The sequence below is a fragment of the Peromyscus maniculatus genome, chromosome 8, assembly GCF_049852395.1.
Source record: "Peromyscus maniculatus bairdii isolate BWxNUB_F1_BW_parent chromosome 8, HU_Pman_BW_mat_3.1, whole genome shotgun sequence".
Taxonomy (NCBI): Eukaryota; Metazoa; Chordata; class Mammalia; order Rodentia; family Cricetidae; genus Peromyscus; species Peromyscus maniculatus.
The window spans coordinates 53,451,983-53,475,429 of record NC_134859.1 but is presented as its reverse complement, the minus strand read 5'-3'; the positions used below and the strand labels follow the sequence as shown (position 1 = coordinate 53,475,429).

Below are 23,447 nucleotides of genomic sequence, written 5' to 3'. Positions count from 1 at the left end.
TGTGACCTTTTGTCCAGGTTTATAATGCAGGCATGACTTCTCTACCATGAGGTAGGCTTCAATACAATCCAAAAGTGGTTGATTACTCCTCTAACCTTCCTGCTGTTACTGCATCAGTGGGCACATCTGGTCTGGCAGGCCAGTACTGTTGCATGTGGGGCGCTCTGCTGGGTAATACCAGCAGCCTGTATGGCAGCTTCTAGCACTGTGAAAGCTGGTCAGCAGAGAGGAAGCTTTCAGTGCAGTTCCAGCTTGACTTCTCTATGTCCTGTAACCAGCATGTGCTATGTCTTCAGTAGTAGTTCATTTTATTTTTTATTTTATTTTACTTTTTGAGACAAGATTTTTCTGTATAACCTTGGCTATCCTGGAACTCCCTCTGTAGACCAGGCTGGCCTTGAACTCAGAGATCTGCTGCCTCTGCCTCCCAAGTGCTGGGGTTATAGGCATGTGCCACCACTGCCCTGGCTAGTAAGTAGTGCAGTAGGAGTAAGATCAGTGGCCAAATATGGTTTGAAGGCATCTTAGGTCCTTGAGAATATTTGTTTGGTTGTACTCATCTGCAGACCTAGAGGTTACCCAATCAAGTTTATGTTTCCTTTTTAAAGATTTAATTTTAAAATACATGTCTCTGTGGCTATACCTGTGAGTACAGTCCCCATGGAGGTTAAAAAAGAGCATTGGCTCTCTTAGAGCTAGAATTACATGTGGTTAGGAGCCGCTTGACATGCGTACTGGGAATCAAACTCTGGTCCTTTGCAAGAGCATCACTTCACTTCAGAGTCCTCTCCAGCTCCCAGGGTTAGATTTCTGAGGCAAGGTTTCTATTTTTTTGAGACAGGGTTTCTCTGTGTAGTTTTCGTGCCTGTCCTAGATCTCACGCTGTAGACCAGGCTGGCCTGGAACTCACAGAGAACCTCCTGCCTCTGCCTCCCGAGTGCTGGGATTAAAGGTGTGCACCACTGCCACCCAGCGGTTTCTATTATTTTACTCCTCAGAAAGATTTTTTTTTTTTCCTGAGAGAGAATGGTTATTATGTAAGTTTTTCATGAATTAAAGACATTTAGAATGGTTCTGTCCGTGTAGTTTTAAAAATATTGCCAAAAGGAGGTGTGTGCTATCAACTCAGATTGTGGTGAAGTCCTTTGATTTTTTTTCTCCTTTGATTAGGGAAATTCTTTTATTAATAGACGATTCTATATTAATGGTGCGTCTTTCTCTGCACCTCTTCTTTCAGGAGAAACTGGAGCATCAGTATGCACAGAGCTACAAGCAGGTCTCAGTGTTAGAAGATGACTTGAGTCAGACCCGGGCCATTAAGGAGCAACTGCACAAGTATGTGAGAGAGCTGGAGCAGGCCAATGATGACCTGGAGCGAGCAAAAAGGTACAGGACCCTGTGCATTGCATGAGGACAACCATCGTCAGCTCAGGCTCCCCCTGGACCTTAGGAACCCAGTTTCCCACTCGGTATCTTGTGTCATGTCTCATTGAATTGAAAGGAACCAAAAAAAATAAACCAAACTAAAACCGCAAGCCAGGCTTGGTAGTGCACACTTATAATCCCAGCACACGGGAGACTGAGGCAGGCGGATCTCTTGAGTTTGAGGCCATCCTGGTGTACATAGCAAGTTACAGACCAGCTCCAAAACAAATCTCCCTAAAACCTTTATCTTCCTAAATAAAGAACTTCACGTGCTTTCGCCATCCTCTTGTCTCTGTTCTTCATAGTGCTGGGGTTACAGGCACATACAGTATCATGCCCAGTTTGGTATGTGGGTGCTGGGAGCTGAACTCAGGTGCTCATTGCTGTGCTGCAAGTACTCTATTATTTTATTTTATTCGAGATGGTGTAACAGTCCAGGCTGTCCTGGAATTCACTCTGTAGACCAGGCTGGCCTTGAACTCACAGAGATCTACCTGCCTCTGCCTCCCAAGTGCTGGGACAAAAGGTGTGTGCCACAGCTGAGTATGGTTTGTGCCTGTAATCTCAGTACTTGGAGACCGAGGTAGGAGGATTTCTGTGAGTTTGAGGTCAGCCTAGACTAAAGATCCTGACTCAAAACATCAAAAAGCAAAGCAGGGGTGCGCCTCAGGCATCCTTTCTTCCTTGTGTGTTCTCATTACCGAACTCCTGTTCTGTAGGCCTGTGCATCTTAAGCTTGGATTCAGTAGTTATAGTCACACTTTCACTCTCTTTAATATTGACCAATGGATCCTTTAATCACTGCTTTCATCCCACAGTGGCTTGTTGTTATAATCAGGTTTTTATGTCTCTGTATTGTTTTTTTTTTGGGTTTCTCTGTGTAGTTTTGGTGCCTATCTTGGATCTCGTTCTGTAGACCAAGCTGGCCTCAGACTCTCAGACATCCGCCTGGCTCTGCCTCCTGAGTGCTGGGATTAAAGGCGTGTGCCACCACCAACCACCTGGCTGTTTCTTAACTGTTCTAAACCAACATTCTAAACCTAACTATTACATTATAATTATTGCCTAGTACTTTTTTTTCTTTTTGTTTTAGTGATTTATCTATTATGTTTGCAGTATTCTGTCTGCATCCATGTGTGCTTGTACACCAGAAGAGGGCACCAGATCTCATTATAGATGGTTGTGAGCCACTATGTGCTTGCTGGGAATTGAACTCAGGAATGAACTGAGCAGCAAGTGCTCTTAACCTCTGAGCCATCTCTCCAGCGCCAAGCCTAGTACTTTTTCTTTAGTATTGACTCTTGATTGACATGATACTATTCACTGTCCTTGGAGCTGATCCCTCAGAACTTCTACTATAATAAATACTAAAAAAATAAATCCAGTAAGAAGGATGTCCAAGCTGCTCCAGAGCAGCTATAACACCTGTGGGAAATGGGGAGCCTTTTTACAAATTGGAGCTGAGTCTGCAAAGAAGGAAAGTCACTAGGCAGAGAGACAGTGCAGAGGCTGAGAGGCAAGAAGGTGTTTGAAGAACTCCATTAATAGGCTGCTTTGATTGGCAGGTCTAGTGACAGCTGAAGGGTGTAGGAATTGAAGGTGCTTGGGGCCAGGTTGTGACTGACTCTGTGTGCTGTGCTTGAGAGTCTCTTTATTTCTTTGAAAAAAAAAAAAAAAATCTGAACTTGAGTTGAGAAGGCAATACTGAGAAGTTTAAGTAAGGAGGAGATGTAAAACCATTAGGCAGTAATCCAGATGAGAAAAAAGAATTAAGGCAGGAGAGGGGAGACTGTTGGGGACCAAAGACTAAAGAAGAAACACTTTGGAGAGACATTTTGGCAGCTGACTAACTGATAAGATTGGAATCGCATTCTGAGTTCTAACTTGAGGTTGGGGAATTTTATTTCTGTAGTAGATAGCGGGGAATGGGAGGCCACAGGATAGGTGCATACTAATTTTTGTTGAATGGAGTGAGATCATCCTCCAAATTGGGTCAGGCTGACTGGGTCAGGAACAGCAGGAGATAAACTGACTGCTTCCCTTTGTGCTAGCTGTTTGTACATGTTGTTTAATTCATGGGCTTTTACATTTTTTTTAAAGGGCAACAATAGTGTCACTGGAAGACTTTGAACAAAGGCTAAATCAGGCCATTGAGCGAAATGCATTTTTAGAAAGTGAACTTGATGAAAAGGAATCTTTGTTGGTCTCAGTACAAAGGCTAAAGGATGAAGCAAGAGGTAAGTGTTAGAACTTAGCAAGTATTTATCCATTGCCTTGTCCATGAGCCCGGGAGGGTGATCTGCTGGGGAGTTAAACCCAGGGCCTTGAGCATGCTGGGTAAGCACTCTGCTTCTGAGCTATGTCTCAGCCCTTAATTTCTAGGAAGCTCTAGTTTTACATGCATTTACGTGCCTTTTAATCACTGTGCAAATTGCTTTTTTTTTTTTTTTTTTTTGGTTTTTCAAGACAGGGTTTCTCTGTGTAGCTTTGCGCCTTTCCTGGAGCTCACTTGGTAGTCCAGGCTGGCCTCGAACTCACAGAGATCCACCTGGCTCTGCCTCCCGAGTGCTGGGATTAAAGGCGTGCGCCACCACCGCCCGGCGCAAATTGCTTTTAACTTGGTAATTTCTTTCACACCCATACATCAATGCTAAGAAGTAGGTATGACCTCCATATTTTAGATGAGAAAAGTGAGACAGAGTTGGAGTTTTTCCAACATAGTACTGCCTTCCGTTGGGATTTTTTTTCTTTACTGATTCTTTTTAAATATCTTCACGTTATCTACATAGAACCATGTATGTGTTGTATATGTTGCTGTTTATACATGTAGCTAGTACACGCTTTAAGACTTCTGTCTCTCCTTAGAAGCACAGTAAAAATCAGAATATTAGAAAAGCCCACTCACAGTGTGACATATTTGGTTCAGTTTTTTATGATGGACATGAGATATCCTTATATTTTTCTCTATATAACTCCTGACTACTTCCTGTGAGCAGACCAGTGAACATACACATTCCCTTTCTTCTGTTTATATAGGCAATATACATGCTATCACAAGTTTGTTTTTTTTTTTAATTTTATTTTATGTGCATTGGTGTATGTCTGTGTGAGGGTGTCGGATCCCCTAGAACAGGAGTTATAGACAGTTGTGAGCTGCCATGTGGGTTCTGGGAATGAACCCTCTGGAAGAGCAGCCGGTGCTCTTAACCGCTGACCATCTCTCCAGTCCTCGCCATCACAAGTTTTTAAAACAGGTTTTGAGTTTGGAGAGATGGCTCAGCAGTTAGGAGCATTTACTGTTCTTTCTCTTATTTCCTTTATAATAGTCTGAATGTCATTGTGCATCTGGGGAGAGAGGAAGTTTTAAAGGAAGTATGTTTTAACTATATGTAATCTCTTACAGATTTTCAGTGCCTTTTTATTTTTTTCCTGAGTGGGATGACATTTGAAAAATTTTTTTTTTATTAGAATTTAAATTTTTTTTTTTTAATTTTTGTGTAGGGCTATTTTGTGTGTAAGGGTGTTTTGGCTGCATGTATGTGTACTACCTGCATGCTGGGTGTCCCCAGGAACTAGAAGAGAACATCAGATCTCTAGAACTGGAGTTTTAGATGGGTGTGAGCCCCCATGTGGGTGCTGGGAATCAGACCTCAGTCTTTTGGAAGAGCAGTGAGTGTTCTTTTAACTGCTGAGCCACCTCTCCAGCCCCTGAAGAACTACCTATTTTAGTGTATGTAATATCTATACAAATAGTAACTTGGTACTGTTTGTTAATAGCTTTTTTGTCTTGTGGTGCTAGCAATGAAGCCATGGCCTTGTGCATGGTGGGCATCACTGCCCACGTGCTCCAGCCCCAGGCTCGCTCAGTGCTTCTTGGTTCGTTGGTTTGAGGAGGTGTCCTAATGCCTGCTGGACAAGTGCTCTATCCCTGAGCTGCAGTCCCAGCCCCTTACTTATTTTTAATTGTGGTAAAAACACAGAAAATTACATTGAACAGCTTACCTATTTTGTTTTTTGAGACAGGGTCTTACTGTAAAGTAAAGCCCTGACTGGCCTGAATATCACTATGTAGACCATAGTGGCCTCCAACCCACAGAGGTCTGCTTACCTCTGTCCTCTTGAGTTTGGAGATTAAAAGTGTGTGCTAACTGATTTTTTTAATTTTTATTTTATTTATTTATTTATTTTTGGTTTTTTGAGACAAGGTTTTTCTGTTGCCCTGGCTGTCTTGGAGCTTGCTCTGTAGACCAGGCTGGCCTCAAACTCACAGAGATCCCCGCCTGTCTCTGCCTCCCAGTACTCTCTGCCTCCCAAGTGCTGGGATTAAAGGCTTGCGCCACCACCCGGTCTAGAAAACTTTTTTTACTTCATTGGTTTTTGTAGTAGTCTTGAAACTACCATTTCAAAATTTGATATATGTACACATATATGCAAATGAGTTGGTTAGGAGTATTTTGTGTTATTTAGTTTTACTATGAGTTTTATTTTGTGCCCTGCTCTAATTTTTTAAATCGTTTGTTCGTTTGTTCATTCATTCATTCATTCATTCATTCATTCATTCATTCATTCATTCATTCATATATTCACATGAGTGTATGTGTATGTAACTTTTGTGCAGGTGCCTGCAGAGGCCGGAAGGAGGATATCAGATCCCCTGGAGGTAGAATTACAGGCAGTTGTGAACCGACTGACAAGGGTTGGGAACTGAACTTGTCCCATGGAAAAGCCACCTCTCCAGCCTCCTTGCTTTTGGCCATAATACTGTTTGTTCTCTGAGGTTATAGCATTAAATTTTTTTTTCCCCCAAGACAGTGTTTCTCCGCAGTTTTGGTGCCTGTCCTGGATCTCACTCTATAGACCAGGCTGGCCTCGAACTCACAGATCTACCTGGCTCTGCCTCTGGAGTGCTTGGATTAAAGGCATGTGCCACCACCACCCAGCCTGCCCCACGTTTTTAAGTTCTAAGAGATTATTTAAATTGTAGAGCTCATATCTTCGTTCTTGAGATGAAAATTTTTAGATAGAAAGTTTGTTTTGTGAAGTACTAACTTAGGAAGAATATCTTTATGTTTTGGTTGGGACTTTGCAGGAAATATTTGCTGCCTCTAGTGAGGATTCCTGCTTTTGTTTGCAACATTTTGCAGATTTAAGGCAAGAGCTAGCAGTCCGGGAACGACAACAGGAAGTGACCCGAAAATCTGCTCCCAGCTCTCCGACTCTGGACTGTGAGAAGATGGATTCTGCTGTCCAAGCTTCACTCTCCTTGCCTGCAACACCTGTTGGGAAAGGAACAGAAAACAGTTTTCCTTCACCAAAAGGTTTGTATTTTCTCCTTGAGGTCATGTTAGAGGTCAGTTTCAATGCATTTGCTGATGGGGCAGGAGCTGCTACAGTTTCAGTTACTCTAGTGTCCATGAAGCAAAGGAAGGATTCTTTTCTTTTCTAATTTTTTTGGGACAGGGTTTCTCTGTGTAGTTTTGGTCCCTGTCCTGGATCTTGCTCTGTAGACCAGGCTGGCCTCGAACTCACAGAAATCCACAAGTGCTGGGATTAAAGGCGTGCACCACCACCACCACCACCACCACCACCACCACCACCACCACCACCACCACCACCACCACCACCCAGCTTCATACTAAGGTTTTTGATCATACCTAAATATAATTTTATTTCTTGCTCTTGTCTCTTAGTATGTCAGGGAAAACCATGGGCTTTACACACAGATGTGAAGAGACTCTGTGAGTTACTGTTCAGATTGATGGAAGGTTGACTCAGATAGAACTTTCTGTTTGATGCGTTATGACCTGCCCACAAAAAATACTCAGGGGGCTAATGAAATTCATCTAGTACATTTGTTAAATCCACATAAGGAGGTAAACCATTTTGTAGCCAGGCTTAGAACCTTGAAGTGCAATCCCAGTGCCTTTTAATTCCAGTGTAGGTAGTTTGCAGTTCATATCTCAGCTTTCTCCACTCCCCCACGGTTCCTTCACCCTCAACTGAAGCTATCTGTCCTGATCTTAAAATCCAGACTTTTATCCTCTAGAGTGATAGGAGAAGGTTCTCTTGGCTATTAGAACAGTAAGTTTTCTGTATTTGTGCTGCTCAACTAGCTACATGTGACTCTTAAAATTTATATTAATTTAAATGAGTGGTGAAATTCAATTTTCTTGCATTAGTCACATTTCAAGTCATCATTGAGAGCATTATGCTGATTACTGGTTTGGTGCAGTCTGTCTGTCTGTCTTTTCTTTTTTAAAAAGATTTATTTATTTATTATGTATACAGCATGTATGACAGCAGTCCAGAAGAGGGCACCAGATCTCATTACAGATGGTTGTGAGCCACCATGTGGTTGCTGGGAATTGAACTCAGGACCTCTGGAAGAGCAGTCAGTGCTTTTAACCTCTGAACCATCTCTCCAGCACTATCTTTTCTTTTTGTTTGTTTTGAGACAGGGCTTCTCTGTTTAGCCTTGGCTGTCCTAGAATTTGCTCTGTAGATCAGGCTGACTTTAAACTCAGAGATAGATCCACTTGCTTTTACTGCACCCCGTTTGACGTAGTATTCTTTTATTTTTTTTAATTGCAAATAGTTTTTTTTTTTTTTTTAAATACAGTGTATTATGATCATGGTGTTCCCAAATCTGTTCCCAGATCCTCCCACCCCCAAGTCCACACCTTCTCTCTGTCCCTCTCTGTCTCTGTCTCTGTCTCTCTCTCTCTTATTAAAAAAAAAATAAATTAACAAAGCACAAACAAGAATAAAATAAAACTAACAAGCTAACAAGAAAAGAAACAGAGTGAGAAACATGCATACGGAGACACAGAGACACAGAGGCAGACAGACACACACACACACACACACACACACCAGCCCATAAAACACAAAAGCAGAAGCCATAATGTCCAAGCAAAACACCAGTAAAGTTAAACAAAAAAAACAAAACAACAACAAAAAAAAAACAAAGCAATATGAGACAATAAAAATCTCCAAAAATACCTTTGAGTTTGTTTTGTGTTGGTCGTCTACTACTGCTGGGCATGGGGTCTGCCCTTAAGTGTGGTTTACCTGCCCTGTGAGGCTCCCTTGGAGAAACTAACTTTACCTTTGTGGGCAGTTTTCAGTTGGAGATAGCTTTTTGGTTAGGGACAGAGCTCGTGTCCACTTCTCCTTCTCAGCACTGGGCCGCTTTCTGCCTTGGGCCTGTGTCGGCCTGTGCTGCCATAGTCTCAGCGTTCATAGGTGGCAGGTGTTGTACTTGGAGTATCTTGGTAGTGTCTGTTAAGGACAAAGTGGGCAGCCCTCTGCCCTCACAGTTCTAGTGTTAGGATCTCCAGAAATACCTGTTGAGATGGTTAAGGGTCTTTGTCCTTTCAGCAGTTTGGAGTAGTGACACGTGGATGTAGTCTAAGTTATCCACCAGTTGCCAAATGGCTACGCTGCTTTCTGACCCCTCTCTTTTATATGCTGTCTGTGTCTTGAGACAGGATGACTTTGTTTCGGATGTGTTCTGTCTGTAATATGAATACAATTCAGTGTAAAGGAGCTGCTGAGGTCATCACTCTGCTTTTCTTTTTCTGTAGCTATACCAAATGGTTTTGGAACCAGTCCGCTAACTCCTTCCGCTAGGATATCAGCACTGAACATCGTGGGGGATCTCTTGCGGAAAGTAGGGGTAAGCATTTAATTATTTATCACCAGGTGTTCCACTGCTGGGGTAATTAATGTTGAACTGTTTCTTTCCTGTGGTGAGAACCCCGATGAAGCTGAGGAGTGTCCGCATCCACGACTGATGAGACCAGACTGGAGAAGCAGCACAGCCCTGGCTTAGGGCATTCTGGAAGCCTGGGCTGGGGGTTACTTGTGGGCCCTCTTCCGTTTCGCCTGCTGTGCTGGCCACAGTGCAGCTCCTCAAAGCCTGTCCTTGGCCCCGGCTCTTAGCCTTCTGGTCTCTCCCTCATCTTGTATGCTGTGGGACAGTGTCTGACTTGGGCATGGCCAGCCATTCTTGTCTGGGTCTCATTGCTCTTGGGCTACCTCAGCGTCAGTGCCTCCTTCATGCTTGTTTGCAGCTGGTTTCTTTATTAATTTTAATAAATTAATATTCATCAATATTTAATATTTAAAATAAAAATTATTTCATTATTTTATATGTATGAGTCACATGCATGTCTGTGCACCATGTACCTGGTGCCTGCCGAGGTCAGAAGAGGGTGTCAGAGCGATCCCTGGAACTGGAGTTACAAATGGTTGTGAGCTGCCATGTGTGTGCTGGGAATCCAACCCGAGTCCTCTACGAAAGCAACAACTGCTGTTAACCTCTGAGCCGACTTTCCAGCTCTGGTTTTTCTTTTTCTTTTTTTTTTTTACAAGAAGTTTAAAGTGTGTGTGTGTGTGTGTGTGTGTGTGTGTGTGTGTGTGTGTGTGTGTGTCTGTCCATCCGTCCACTGGGTACATAGTTCACACTGGCCTAGAACTCAATATATATATCCCAGGCTGGCCTTGAATTCAGCTTCTTCTGTCTCTGCCTGCTAGTGCTTGGGCTTACTTACTAGACCTAGCCATTTTATTTTTAAAGGCAGGGTCTCACTATGTAGCCCTGACAGGCTGGTATTTGCTAAGTAGACCAGGCTGGCCTTGAACTCATAAAAATCTGCCTGGTTCTGCCTCCGAAGTACTGGGATTAAAGGTACTTCCCACCATGCCTGGCTTTTTGAATTTTAAAAAGCAAAACCAAAGACCATTCTTTGTCTTTCTCTCTCTCTCTCTTTATATTACATCTCTATTTTACCATCACCCTTGTTGGCATTTGGACTGCATATGTACGCTAGACATTCTGGTCTCTGTTCCCTGAAACTGGTGATGCCAGTGTGGTCAGATGTAATGTGTACTGGTCTGATTTTATTGAAACATTCATCACTAATCATTCAACACCAGTATGCCCCCCTCCTTCAAATGTCCTCTTTTCTTGGTGTCCCTGAAGCCGTTTCTTGGCGATTCCCACCCATCTGCCCATCTCTCTTTGACATCTTGTTGCGTCTTTTCTTTAACTGTCTCCTCTTTCAGTGATGGTCTTAATCTCCGAGCCACTCTTTTCCTTTGAAAAGACTCAGTGTTGTCCTCGTGTCTGTGTGCCTGAAACAGAATTTTTGCCTGCCCTGTGGCAGATGCTCAGCAACTGTTTACATGGACGGACAAGTCCCTTCATTGAATATAGGAAATGAAAGATGTCAGTGTGGATGTTGTATTTACAAGTCACTGATGGATAGTCCTAGAGCATCCCAGAAGGTCATTATTTCTGTCATTATTTAACTAGCTCATTGTTCTTTTGCTATAAGAAAGGGGCAGAAGAAAAAGAAGTTTCAGTTTGTTTTTGGTGCTGTTCCATGTTTTTGTTGAAATGTTAGGGTCGGATGTCCAAACAGATTCTAAAATTTTGTATTACCTGTGGATTTCCTTTAGTGTTGTGAATTTGAATGGGCTGTATCTTTCCCCCCATGGCCTATGTTTTCCCTTTTTTTAGGGGGCTAGTAGAGAGATACTTGATTTGGGAGAAATTTTGTTGGGGAGGAGGGATTTCATGATATCCAAATGTGGAAAAAGGAGAAGTTCCTCTTGTTTTCATATCATCCATTTGCTGGTAGAGCATGCATGTGATAGGTGTAAAGGAAAGATAATTAGATTTAGAGGTAAAGGATAAAGGGTCAGTATCGTTTACAGGTGAATTAATTATAGACAAAGGGTATCAGGTATACAGTTTACAGTATGCTATCCAAAGAAAATGACTTTGTTTTATGTGAGAGTGGAATAGATCTGTGTGATTGCAGTGGGAAAATAGACCAAAGAACCTATACAAAGAGTGAGTGCATTAAAAACATTCTTACATGATAATTTTTGTAGTGCTTGCTACACAAATGCACAAAGTCCCAACCTCCACCAGTATTGCAGAACTTAACAAATAATGGATGGGTTGAAAGATCTGGGGTCTTTCTCTACCTACTGGTACCATGATTTTCTTAGTTGTAAGGTGTTCCTCAGTGATACTGGGAGGAATTAGTTAAATTTCTGAGCTCATCAGAAAGGGGGGCAGTGTAAATGTTCCTTGTTCTCCTAGAAAGACAAATGATCTTAACTAACCACCATTGTCCTGAGGGTAAGGGTTGAAGCCTGAAATAGAAAGGATTTGAGATGCAGGTGTTTTCTGTATGGCCAGTGTTTTGACAGCTATTCCTTCTTTCTTTGTAGGCTTTAGAATCCAAATTAGCAGCTTGCAGGAACTTTGCAAAAGACCAGGCATCCCGAAAACCCTATATCCCGGGGAGCGTTAACTGTGGGGTGACGAACAGCAATGGCCCTGAGTGCCCAAGGTCAGGGCGGGCCACCTTCTTCCATAAAGGGTAAGTCTTTGACTTTTTTTTTTGGCCGTTCTAGGGATATCACCTAGGGCTTCATGTGTGCCAGACAGTTTTTCTACCACTGAGCTACAGCCCTAACCCTTGGACTCACCGATCAGTTTTAGTAAGTTTACAAATTCTTACATGGTGTTACCAAAGTCTTGAAGGTCACTTATGCTGATGAGCTTCCCTGAGATCTTCTTATTTAAGTCCCAGAGGACAGAGGTTTTGGTTCTGGTCCCCAAGGAATTTGTCACCCCTGAAATCTGCAGCGACTGTCCTGGGGGCAGTCTCCTAAAGGCACCTGTGCTGGGCTCAGGAGAACATGCAGGGTCCTGTGGGCCTGCTCTCCACGTGCTTATAGCTTGGAAACTCTGAGCAAATTCTTTTAAGAGAAGGGAAGAACACTGCAATTATTTGTATTCAGACTCTATGGCAAACCCTTTATTTGAATAGTTTAGAAAAATACAAAGTCCTAAAGTCTTTAGACATTGGGTCAAATACAGGTCAGAGTTCAGGTCAGCCTCGTGTACCTAGTGAGTTTCCAGCCAGCTAGAGCTCCATAGCGAGACTGTCTCAAAAAAGAAAGAAGAAACAAAACCAAACATAGAAAACAAAGGGGAGGGGGTGTGTGCATTTAAATTTTAAAAAGCTTTGAAGCTTGAAGAAGTGATATGTCGTTAGTGAAAAAAATTTCAGTTGGCGTAGAAGATTGTGAAGTAAAAAATAAGTTTCCTACTTTCACACTGTTTTCGTCTTTTCTTAGAGTTAATTTTCAGGCATGTAAAAGCAGATTTTTATGCATCTGCTATAAGCTTCTTGCAGCACATCTCCAAGAGTGCACTTTAATATTGCCTGGTAACTCGCCTGTTTGATTTCCTCTGCCAGCATCTTCCCATGGCAGTGCCTTTCATTTGACTTGGTTTCTCTCTAATGTGCATAGCTATCTCCTTGTTATGGTCGGGACTTACTCTAGGGAACTAGCTGGGACCTGTAATCTGTCTGTTGACCGTTTACTTTAGGTAGTTGGTACTGGAACAGCAGCTGATGTTCTCATGATCCCTTGCCATTGTCTCTTGTGAGTGGAATAGGCAGCTTTAAAACCAACAGCAAAGCAGGGACAGCTCTAGAACAGGTCACAGGATTTTTAAAGGCACTTTCATTTCCTGATGTCTTCAGTAGTTACAGCTTGTTTATGGAAGACCTGATTGTCCTATGGAGTCCACTGTTTTTTAATTTTTTTTTTTGTTTGTTTTTGAGACAGGGTTTCTCTGTATAGCCCTGTCTGTCCTGGAACTCACTATGTAGACCAGGATGACCTCATACTCACAGAGATCATCCTGCCCCTGCCTCTGAGTTCTGGGGCTAAAGACATGTTCCACCATGCCTGGCTACAGTCTACTCTTAACGTTTTATTGTTCATCCCTGTAGTGGAGTATTCTGGTCTATTGCTGTTTCTTATGACATTTCTGTCCTGAAGGTTACAACAAGGACCTTCTACTAAAAGCACACTGTAAAATATCATTATATAAGTCAGAACTCTATTCTATCTCTTAGGGTTTCTCAGGTGGATAAGTATAAAATTAACTGTCATCAGGCTTGGGAGTGCCCATTTTTGAACTGTTCTGGAACAGCATGACACCAACAGGCATTTTCTCATTAGAATAGCCATCCCCCCAATGATACAGAGAAAGTTTGGAGGAAGTCTTCAAGAGTGTTGAAAACTTGTGATTACTGCAATAGAGTAGTTATTCATCTCTCTGTCTCTGGGACCGTATTTCTTGGTGGGCAGCAGCGGCATCTCACAGTGTGAGAGGAGACATGAAGCAGAGATGGATTGTGGGAGAGTGCTGGCAGGTGGCCCTGGTGAGGGGAGGAGTAAGTTGTCAGTCAGGCTCACTGCGCTCTTGCACTTACCTCCATCCCAGAGGACCAGGGCACCTGTCCGCCCTTGGATGTAGAGCCTCAGTGTAGGCTGAAGGGAGTGACTGTGGAACTCTGCTCCCAGGAACAGCTAGGGCAGTGTTTCCGTTTCCTGAACTGGAGATGGGAACGTGCTTCCTGACAGACAGAACCAGACAGCTGTGTTTTGTCTTAAATGATGGAAAGTTTATGCTGTACTGTTTCTTCCAACAATGAGACATGCTTTTATGGATTGGCCCTTGGTACAGTGTTTGCAGTGTTCACCTGCTCTTGCTTCCGGAATCCCTGTCTCTTCGCCGTGCTCCGAGGGTGGGCTGTATCACTGCTTCCTGCCGCTTTGCTTTCGTGTGCTCAGCCTGCCTTTTCACCCGTTACTAGATAAAAACCAGGGTGTGTGTGCCAACTGGAAGAGGAAAGGAGCAGCCTGACTCCAGATACATTATTAGTTCTGGCTTGTCAAAGAAAAGCCAGTCTTTGTAGACATAGGGAAGTGGCTTGGGACTGGAGCATATAAAAAGCCCCATCTTAAAAACCATGGCTTGGTGCTGGCCTTTTGTCCTGAGAGGCCTCTCTCTGTAGCTCCATCACTGTAGCTAACTAGTGGACTACAGACTGACGGGTGCATTTTCTCGGGCAGCCTTCAGAGGCCGCTGAGCCTTGCCACAGGAAACTACATACGCTTAAACTGGCCAGGTCCATGGCTTAAGTGAGTCACAAGTATTTGCAGATTCTGCTTGTCTGAGGACTTCTTAGAACCAGGAGTTGGTCCTCTGGGGTTTCTGCTGGCCCCTCAGATGCAGGCTGCTGTGCCTGCTCCCCCTCCTTCCTCCCACCACTGACACTCTTTATATTCCAGACCAGATTTGTGTGCAGTTTGGGTATTAGTTACTTGAATTTTCTCTAAAACATTTTTTTCCTCCATAACTTTAGTCTGGTTTCATATGTATCACTTGTGCATGGTGCAAATGGGGGGGCCAGTCAGTCAGGTTCTCCTGGGTGTCTGGAGGTAGGCGTGGGCTCCTTTCAGGGCATGATGTGAAAATAGTGTTTGTATTGCCATTTAATGATTTTTTCCTTTTTTTTTATTAGGCAAGAAAAAGTCATATTTCCCACGTTGTTCATGGGTAACTCAATTTGTTTGCTGTGCTATTCTTTGTCTTACTCATGCTGTGTGGTGGAAGACACATTAACACACTGGTTTACTAACTGCATGGGGCGGACTCAGCTTTAGCCAACTCTTAGCCCATGAGTGAGCTTTCTAGGCCTGTCTGACTCGATTGCAGCATTGCTGTGAGTTCTCTGTGTAGACAATGCCTGTCAGGAGTGAGTGCCTGTGGTCTCAGTAGCTGGGTGGCTGAGGCAGAAGGTGGCTTGAGCTCAGGAGTTGAGTGTGACAAGAGTGGGACACCACTTGAACAAAATCAAACAAAACCTCAGTGTCGTGGTCCGGGGTGGCCGTGAGAGATGGCCTGTGGCATTCCCTGCGCCATGGCTGGGTGGTGTTTGAGTCGAGGGTTGGAGGTGATGCTAGGCTCCAGGATCACATCTCACTGTCTGCATGGGGAAGGGCTTCCTTCTGGGTTCTCCTGTCGGAAGCTGGTGTTACCGAACTCCCTGCTCTGTGCTCGGTTTTGTGTTCCACATTAACTGGGATGGTAAATGGGAGGTGTGTAGACTCTGCCTGCCCTTTCTGAACTGTTTGGTTGTTGGCCTAGCCTGGGTAGAGGCCTGGAGCTGCCTGGGACTGCTCCATGCTTCTGTTTACGTTCAGGGAGAATCGGGCTCTGGATGTCCATTCTCTCCTGTTGTGGCCAGTCAGCTCAAGCTGCCGCCCGCCCGGCCCCCCCCACCCCCGTGCGCCCTCAGGACAGACCGAGCTTTGGTTTTTGTATTGGGAGATGGTGGCTCTCCTGACTGGCTGCAGAGGTGCAGTTGCTGTTGCTAAAGCACTTTCTGGAGTTAGAGTCAGTTTTACCTCACCTAGATTTGGGGTGTAAGTTCACTGATTGCATGTTGAGAGCCTTTTTCTGCATACTTGATTCCCAGGGCTGTCTCCAATCTGCCTCTGCCCTTCCTTTAATTCTGTGTGGCCCACTGGGCACGTATTTCTCTACACTTGCACCTGGCGTAGTCAAGGCTTTTCTTCTCTTGGGTGAATACATTTTAGTTTCCTGAAGGGGCCTCTCCAGACCAAAAGCACTCTTGGAGATCAGCTTTCTTTTCGGGTTTTAACTTCCTACCTCCTGATTCAGAAGGGAAGTGCTCAGTGAGGCCCTCCGCCCAACCCACCTCCAAGTCCTCCCGCCGCCACCCAGATGTCCTGGCTTCCCACCAGAGCTCATGCGTACTGGGAGCATGGAAGTGGTTGCTCACTGAGGGCTCCTGAGTGGCCTGGGGCTGGAGGAGGCCGGGAAGGTGGGATACTTGGAGGTCGTTGGGGCTGAACAACCCAGTAGTAATAGCCTGGTGAGTGAGCCTGGGCTCATGCCTGGTCTTCTCTTGGTTTCCTGTCTGACAATGGCGATGAACTTGGTGCTGCTGTAAAGTGCATTAATTTAGTCCCACACCTGTCCCGTGTCGGGGACTGCCCTCGTGGCTGCTGCCTTTGCACACCCCAGGTGACCCACAACAAACTCTTAGCCACCTACAGTGTGGCCTGTCAGATGAGTGGAGGCTTCTGTAGTGGAGCTCGCCTGCCCCTGCTGAGGACAGGGATGGAGGTCCGTGGGTGGACACGAGGTCTCCCGTGTGGTCCTCCTGTGGTTGTTGGAGAGCATCGGGAGCTCTGGCTCTGCATAGGCAGAGGACAGACGGGGCTGTGAGGTAGGTGCTCCCTGGTGTGCAAACAGATGGTGGGCCTCGGCCTCAGGAGAAGTAGAGGCACGCGGCTTTCGGGGAAGATTTAGAGAGAAACTCTAACACGGAAGTGGAACTAGACATGGAGCTGGGGAGCTGGGGAGTAGGGTGTATCGGGGTGTCCGGAAGTAGAACAAGGCATGGGGCTGGGGGCTGGGTTAGGTTGTGTCGGGGTGTCCTTCCTGCTGCTGTTAGTTTCTGTGGCTGGCTGGATTGCAGGTTCCAAGTATGCGCTGTGTTCAGTCCCTTGAAACGTGCACTCTTGTCTCCTGAAAGTGGGTGGGCTTCTTTGCCCAGACCCCGTGCATGTCTGTTTCTGTGAGCCATTAGTGACTGTGCAGGGAATATGTGGCTCCTTTAGAGAATGTCTTTATGAGTCTGTATTCAGCACGTGGATTACAGAGGTGGCAAGAATGGTGGGTGGTGCAGGGTGGCCCCTCAAAGTCGCTAATAGGATGGATTCCCCTAGGAAGTGCCTTAGACCAGCGGGGCTGCAGTTGCCTCCTGAGACCTTGGGCCCCTCCCTCTCTTTTCCCTCCCCCTTGCTTCCTGTGGCTGCATGCTGGTGGGTGGAGTGGGGGTGCCCTCCACCTTGTGGGTGTGCCTGGACGTTGGTGCTTGTGTGGAGCTGGGTTGCTGTACAAAAAAAACCCAGCTTTCCCATCTGGCTTTGCTTGCTAAACATTCTTTTTTCTCCTTGAGATACTGGTATTGCAATAGTTATAAAATAATAAAGTATAATCTAGTAAATTTATCTATAACCCAGAGAAAAAGAATTTTGTTAGAATTTCCTTCTATGATATAGATAATTTCATTACATATATGTGTATATGTAATATAATCCACACGTTTATGTGTGTGTGTGTGTGTGTGTGTGTGTGTGTGTGTGTGTGTGTGTGTGTGTGTGTAAAGAGTTATTCATTCTAGATTTAACTACATAAATCCATAGTTAAGAGGCTGGAATAGAAGAGAATCTAGGCTATACACTGCTTGCATTTTCTTTTTCCTTTTGTTTTTTACATCACACTGAAAGGCAGTTTGGGTACCTGCCTCTTTTTCCTTGTATCATTAAATACATACTGAACATTTCCCCTTGCTATTAAAAGTACTGTACAATCCATTCTTTTTTTTTTTTTTTTTTTTTTTTTTTGGTTTTTCGAGACAGGGTTTCTCTGTGTAGCTTTGCGCCTTTCCTGGAGCTCACTTGGTAGCCCAGGCTGGCCTCGAACTCACAGAGATCCGCCTGGCTCTGCCTCCCGAGTGCTGGGATTAAAGGCGTGCGCCACCAACGCCCGGCAATGTACAATCCATTCTTAATAGTTGTATTTATATTTCATTGTTTTGTTGTATAATTATTTATCTAGCTTTCTATTGCCAGACATTTAGACCTTTTGATGGTTTAAAAAAAAAAAACAAATTTGTGGTTATAGTGACCCACATGACAGAGTTGCCTAGAAAGGGGTACATGCTCTCAGTACCCCAGGACTGTGAACTATCTGTCCATTCTCTCATCACCGTGCCTCTGGGGCAACTACTTTGGGGTTCGAGATTCTACTGTGGACAAGGAAGAGCACGAGTTACAGAAAGCAGTTAAGTTTCCTGTGTGTAGAGTGATGTTAAATAAGCCTCTTTTTCTTCTCTTCTTCCCTTGCTATTCTGGTCACCCCACAGGGCGGTAAATGGCTTCGATCCAGCTCCTCCTCCTCCTGGGCTGGGCTCCTCACGGCCATCATCAGCACCGGGTATGCTGCCTCTCAGTGTGTGAGTGCCCGGCCTCCAGGTGGGGCCCCTGCTCTCCTCCAGCAGCCCAGGACACCTACGCCTCGTCCCTCGGTCCCTGGGTCCAGCCCTGTGCCCCTGTCTGCCTCTCCACCGCCGGCAGAGGGCAGGCTGCATGCAGTGGTGGCTGCTGGGCCCTGCCCAGCCCCAGGACTCTGCGCGATATCAATACTGGCTATTTTCTCTTCTCGCCGTAGTGCCGTTGGTTTCACATGATTGCACTTTTGTGGGTCACAAGTGATACATACGTGTATTACTCGATCACTGGATGTGGAAGTACCCGTTCATCACATCTGCCTCATAGCCCCCATTTTGCTGTGCTGATAGGATTTAGTTATGTTTAGGACATTGCAGATCTTCTAGAAGTTCTCCTCAATCAGGTTGACAAGACCCTTCTAAGGTCCCACCCAAGCATCTTCAGTGCTCACAATCATGTGTCCCCCAATCTCACCCTACAGTTCAGACCGTTTCAGGCAGAGTCAGGAACGTCTCTGAATTAGGGAACATTGTCTGTACCTTCTGACTTTATGTAAGCAGCCCATTCCATAGGCTTGCTTTTAAAGCAGCAAGATGCCTGTCTGACCTACAGGAGGCAGGGGCATCTGGGACCTGGGCACTTCAGGGCTGAGCCTCTGTGTGCCTCAGACTCAGAGGAGGCAAGTGGCAACTTCCTTGCCAGCTTTCTGGTCCCTCAGTTCAATGACATCTCTTAGAGCATTTTTATTTTCTTGTCTGAAGGTCCGTCCAGTTGCATTGGGAAGGGTTGAGGGCCCTGATTGTGGTCTGGCTGGTGCCAGCTCCTGGGGGCAGACTGGCCAGAGTGTATGTCTCTTTCCCCCTTTGTTCTTCTCATGCTGCACTTACTGTTTACATTTGTTTTATTGTACATAGGTTTGTAAACATTATTGCCTAAGATATTTGTATATAACTTGGGCTTTGTAGCTTTTATTTATTCAGACTCATATGGCATGTTAATTAATGACTTATGATGGTGTCCTACTCTGGGCAGCTGTATAGGATCATCATGTGGTTAAAAGAAGATACTTCCCTCCAAAAAAAAAAATCTTTTAATGTGGAAACAATAAATTTCACAGAAAAAAGGGGTGGAGATTGCTTTATTTGGTTCCTGCCATCCCACGAGAAAAGAACATAAAAAGGCAGTGCAGTGTCTCTTCTCCCACATAGGATGTGTGATGGTGAACAGATAGGAACTGAGACCCAAGATGGAGGCCGCAGAAGATGCCTACTCATGCATGTTTCTAGGTGTGTGCCATTTCCAGGGGCAGCCTGAGAATGGTCCAGACTCCCCAGGATAGTAGGGAAGTCCAGGACTGATGCGTTTGCCAGGGCATGGAGTACCCCATGGGCCCAGGAGCTGCTCTCCAGTTGCACTGCATACAGCATTGTGTGCCAGAAGTCCTGGGATTAGAGAGATGACATGGACAGGAGCTTCTCCCACACTTCTTTCCTTGGGTTGATGCTAGCAGAGGAGAAGTTCCAGGTGCCATGTTGAGGAAACTGCAGAATGGGGTATGCGTGCGTTGTGTTCGGAACCCTACCTGCTTTCAGCAGCACTAACACACCAGCGTCCTTTACAGCTTCCACCACAAGTGTGCTGCTGAGGGTGGTGGCAGAAGCTGCTGATCTCAGTTCGAGTTGGAGCCAGCCTGGGGTACATAGTGAGCCCCAGGACAGCCAGAACTATGTAGAGAGAGAGAGAGAGACCTTGTCTCCACCCCCCTCCTCAAAAAACAAAACAATAAAACAACAGCAAAAAACCTAAGTGAATGAAGTTAAGGGAGCCAGATCCCTAAGTGAATAGGAAACATTAAGATGAACTTTCAAACTTTTTCTGTTAACAAATGACAAGAATATCTGTTGTTTGTTTTTGGAGATTTTGTCCTAAGCTGACTGACCAAGAGGTATCTGCAGTCATGTGTGTGAACGATGAAAAACAGTCTACACTGTTTCACTGATTGCCCTGAATGGTGGAAAGCAGTCTACACTGTCCCACTGACTGCCCTGAATGATGGAAAGCAGTCTACACTGTCCCACTGACTGCCCTGAATGATGGAAAGCAGTGTACACTGTCCCACTGATTGCCCTGAATGGTGGAAAGCAGTCTACACTGTCCCACTGACTGCCCTGAATGATGGAAAGCAGTCTACACTGTCCCACTGACTGCCCTGAATGGTGGAAAGCAGTCTACACTGTCCCACTGACTGCCCCGAATGGTGGAAAACAGTCTACACTGTCCTACTGATGTGCAGCATCCTTCAGCTTCCTGCCAAACTGCCTTTGGAAGGATTGGAGTAGGTTTGAGCAGTTAGCAGACACCTCTGTGGAAGCAGGATGAGGCTGAGTCTTCATCTCTGGCTCCCAGGGATTTCTCAGATGTTGAGGCTTTGTACCCATGAGCTTATCCAGACTGCTCTGTCTATTGCTGCTCTTATAGGGATGAAATCCTACTGCTACTTTGGGTCCAGGTCCAAAGAAGCAGCAGTGTGTGTTATACGTCCTGGCTCTTGGGGAGATGGCCACTCAGTTTTTTAAAAAAGACATGCTTGTAGCAAGCACAGCCCCATGAGGACACTGGTTGATCGTCCTCCTTAGCACCCTCTGAGATGGATGATTCAGACTACATTGTACTTGCTGGCGTAAGTCTGACTCGAAAAACGGTTCTCAACCTTCCTAATACTGTGGCCCTTTAATACAGTTCCTTATGTTGTGGCGACCCCAACCATAAAATTATTGTCATTGCTACTTCATAACTGTAATTTTGCTACTGTTAGGAATCATAAATATCTGATATGTGATTTCGAGGGGTTGCAACCCACAGGTTGAGAACCACTGCTCTAAAGGTTGCCCCCCCCCCCCCCCCCCCCCCCGAGTCCCTGCTTTCCTGGTGGGTGCCTGTGACCTGGCTGGTGTTGAATCCTCAGGGCTGGGAACTGGCTGATCTTGCCTCCCCAGATGTCTGCTTCTTGGCTCAGAGTCTGAGACCTAATGTGTGAGGCAGGGGGACTACATACATGAACACAGGGTAGCCACTGCCCCCAGTCTGCAGAAGGGACAGGGCAGAACAAGGCCAGGATTGGAAATGGGACTGTTATCTTTTTCTACTGTGCTCTCTTCCCAAACTGGAGGCCTAGCTACCCACTAGGCAGTATGGACCTGGGCATTCCTCCCGCCTCAGCCTCCTGAACACTGAGATTTATATATGTGCCTGGCTTAAAAAGGCAAATGTGAAACGAAGAACAAATCTGTGAGTTCTGTGTTGGGGACCAGATAGGTTTGTGCTGTTTTATGACTCCTTGTCTTGCCATCCGTCTGCACCCACAGGAATTCTGTTAGTGCTTCCTGTCAGCTCTTTAGGAAGCCTTCCCTGAGGCAGGTGTGACCTACCAGAATGGAGTTTAAACTTTTCACTGACTGGGCGTTTTATAAGCAGGTGCCATCCTCGATTGCCATCTCCACTAACGCCCATAGGTAGAATCTGCCTGGATTGTGGTCATGGCCGGATGCCAGGCAGGAGCGCGGGGCTCACTTGGGTTGGGCTGGCAGTGTGGGCCTGAGTCAAGTCAACCTGTGAGCTTTACACTTAAGTGAGGCTCAGTGGCCAAGCCCTGCTGCTCCAAGGGTGGAGCTAGGAAACACTTATTTTCATAAGTTTTAGTTAAGAAAAAAAGTGTCTGAATATTGTTCCCACTGTTGAGGGGAAGAGATGTACTTTTGAGTCACTAATTTCATTATGTTATTCTCCATGGCTTAATCTGGCCTTACAGTATGATAGCTATAAAAGCTTGCTTTTGGGATTATTCCCCAAGAAATCGATAAACTTCAATAAAGTAAAATAAATTTCAGTGTCTACGGCAGGGGATGGTTAGGATGGCTTACCATTATAAATCCAGTGTAGCCAAGCAGTGCTGAGATACTGGTGGGGAGAGCACACACAGCAGTAACACTGAGTGCAGCTCAAGTTCAAGACTGAAAAAGAACCGACCCGAACATTCTGTCCAGGGCCAACCCGGGGCCCAGCTGCCCATCCTGTAAAGCCCAACAACTTGGAGGCTTTGGTGAGATTGTCCTACTGATCAACCTATTCAGCTGAGACCCATTCGAGAGGTTTCAGAAGCCGGCAGCCTTCAGTCTGAGAAACCAAGATCAACTGAGGAGTTGGCGAGCGAGCAAAATGTGACCTGAGAACGCAAGAGAAGGAGCCACCCAGCCACCGAACCAGATCACTAGAATCATAAGCCCACCCTATACCGACTAGGAACGGGTAAGGCCCCATCTCCGGACTGGCAGACCAGGTCTCTAGCCCCTAGGCCTGAGCCACCAGAACCCCACGGACCAGGCAGCTACCTTTCCCTGCTCCTTCACAAAACAAAACAAAACAAAAAACCCCCCCAGCCCCTGCGAATCCAACAACCACTGGAGCCATAAGCCCACCCTGCACCAATTGGGAACAACTGCTCCCTGAGACAGAACCCACTAACACTGATTGGACTAAGCTGCTCCTGGAGAAACAGCCCAACAGCACTGATTTGACCAAGAACTTCTAGTGGATCAAGATTATCAATTAGAACAAGAGAGGCACCTTCAGACACAGACACCTCCGTTCTGCACCAAGTGGAGGAAGAGATGAGTAGACGCCAGTGCAAAAATACAGGCAACAACATACAGACCTATATGACAACATCAGAACCTAATGATTCTACACCTGCAAGACCTGAACATACCAATGCAGAAGAAGCAGAAGAAATCAATCCTAAAAAAGACTCTAAGAAGATGATAGAGGTCCTTAAAGAGGAAATGAAAAACTCCCTAAAATAGGAAATAAAAAATTCCCTTAAAGAAATGGAAGAAAAAACCAAGCAAAAAATTGGAAGAAATAAAAGAAAACCAAGAAAAAGTAATTAAACAGATGAAGGAAACAGTTCAAGATTTGAAAATTGAAATCGAGACAGTAAAGACACAAACTGAGGGAATGCTGGAAATAGAAATTCTGACTAAACGAACAGGAACTACAGATGCAAGCATAACCAACCAAATGCAAGAGATGGA

At 45.2% G+C, this 23,447-nt stretch overlaps 1 protein-coding gene across 5 annotated transcripts in view; it reads left to right on the top strand.

The window, feature by feature from the left end:
* Ndel1 (nudE neurodevelopment protein 1 like 1) overlaps window positions 1–19,313 on the top strand; it is a 51,018-nt gene extending 31,705 nt beyond the window's left edge. For 4 of the 5 annotated variants that reach the window (XM_042282239.2, XM_076542650.1, XM_006973489.4 and 1 more), the window contains exons 4-9: window positions 1,238–1,386; window positions 3,526–3,662; window positions 6,570–6,743; window positions 9,012–9,103; window positions 11,674–11,825; window positions 18,273–19,313. In XM_042282239.2, coding sequence (XP_042138173.1) covers window positions 1,238–1,386; window positions 3,526–3,662; window positions 6,570–6,743; window positions 9,012–9,103; window positions 11,674–11,825; window positions 18,273–18,366 — 798 coding nt within the window. In that variant the 3' untranslated portion in view covers window positions 18,367–19,313. Of the gene's footprint in view, window positions 1–1,237; window positions 1,387–3,525; window positions 3,663–6,569; window positions 6,744–9,011; window positions 9,104–11,673; window positions 11,826–14,834; window positions 14,870–18,272 lie in introns of all 5 variants that reach the window. The other variant, XM_006973490.4, reaches the window with a different exon arrangement.
* Window positions 19,314–23,447: the final 4,134 nt, after the last annotated feature.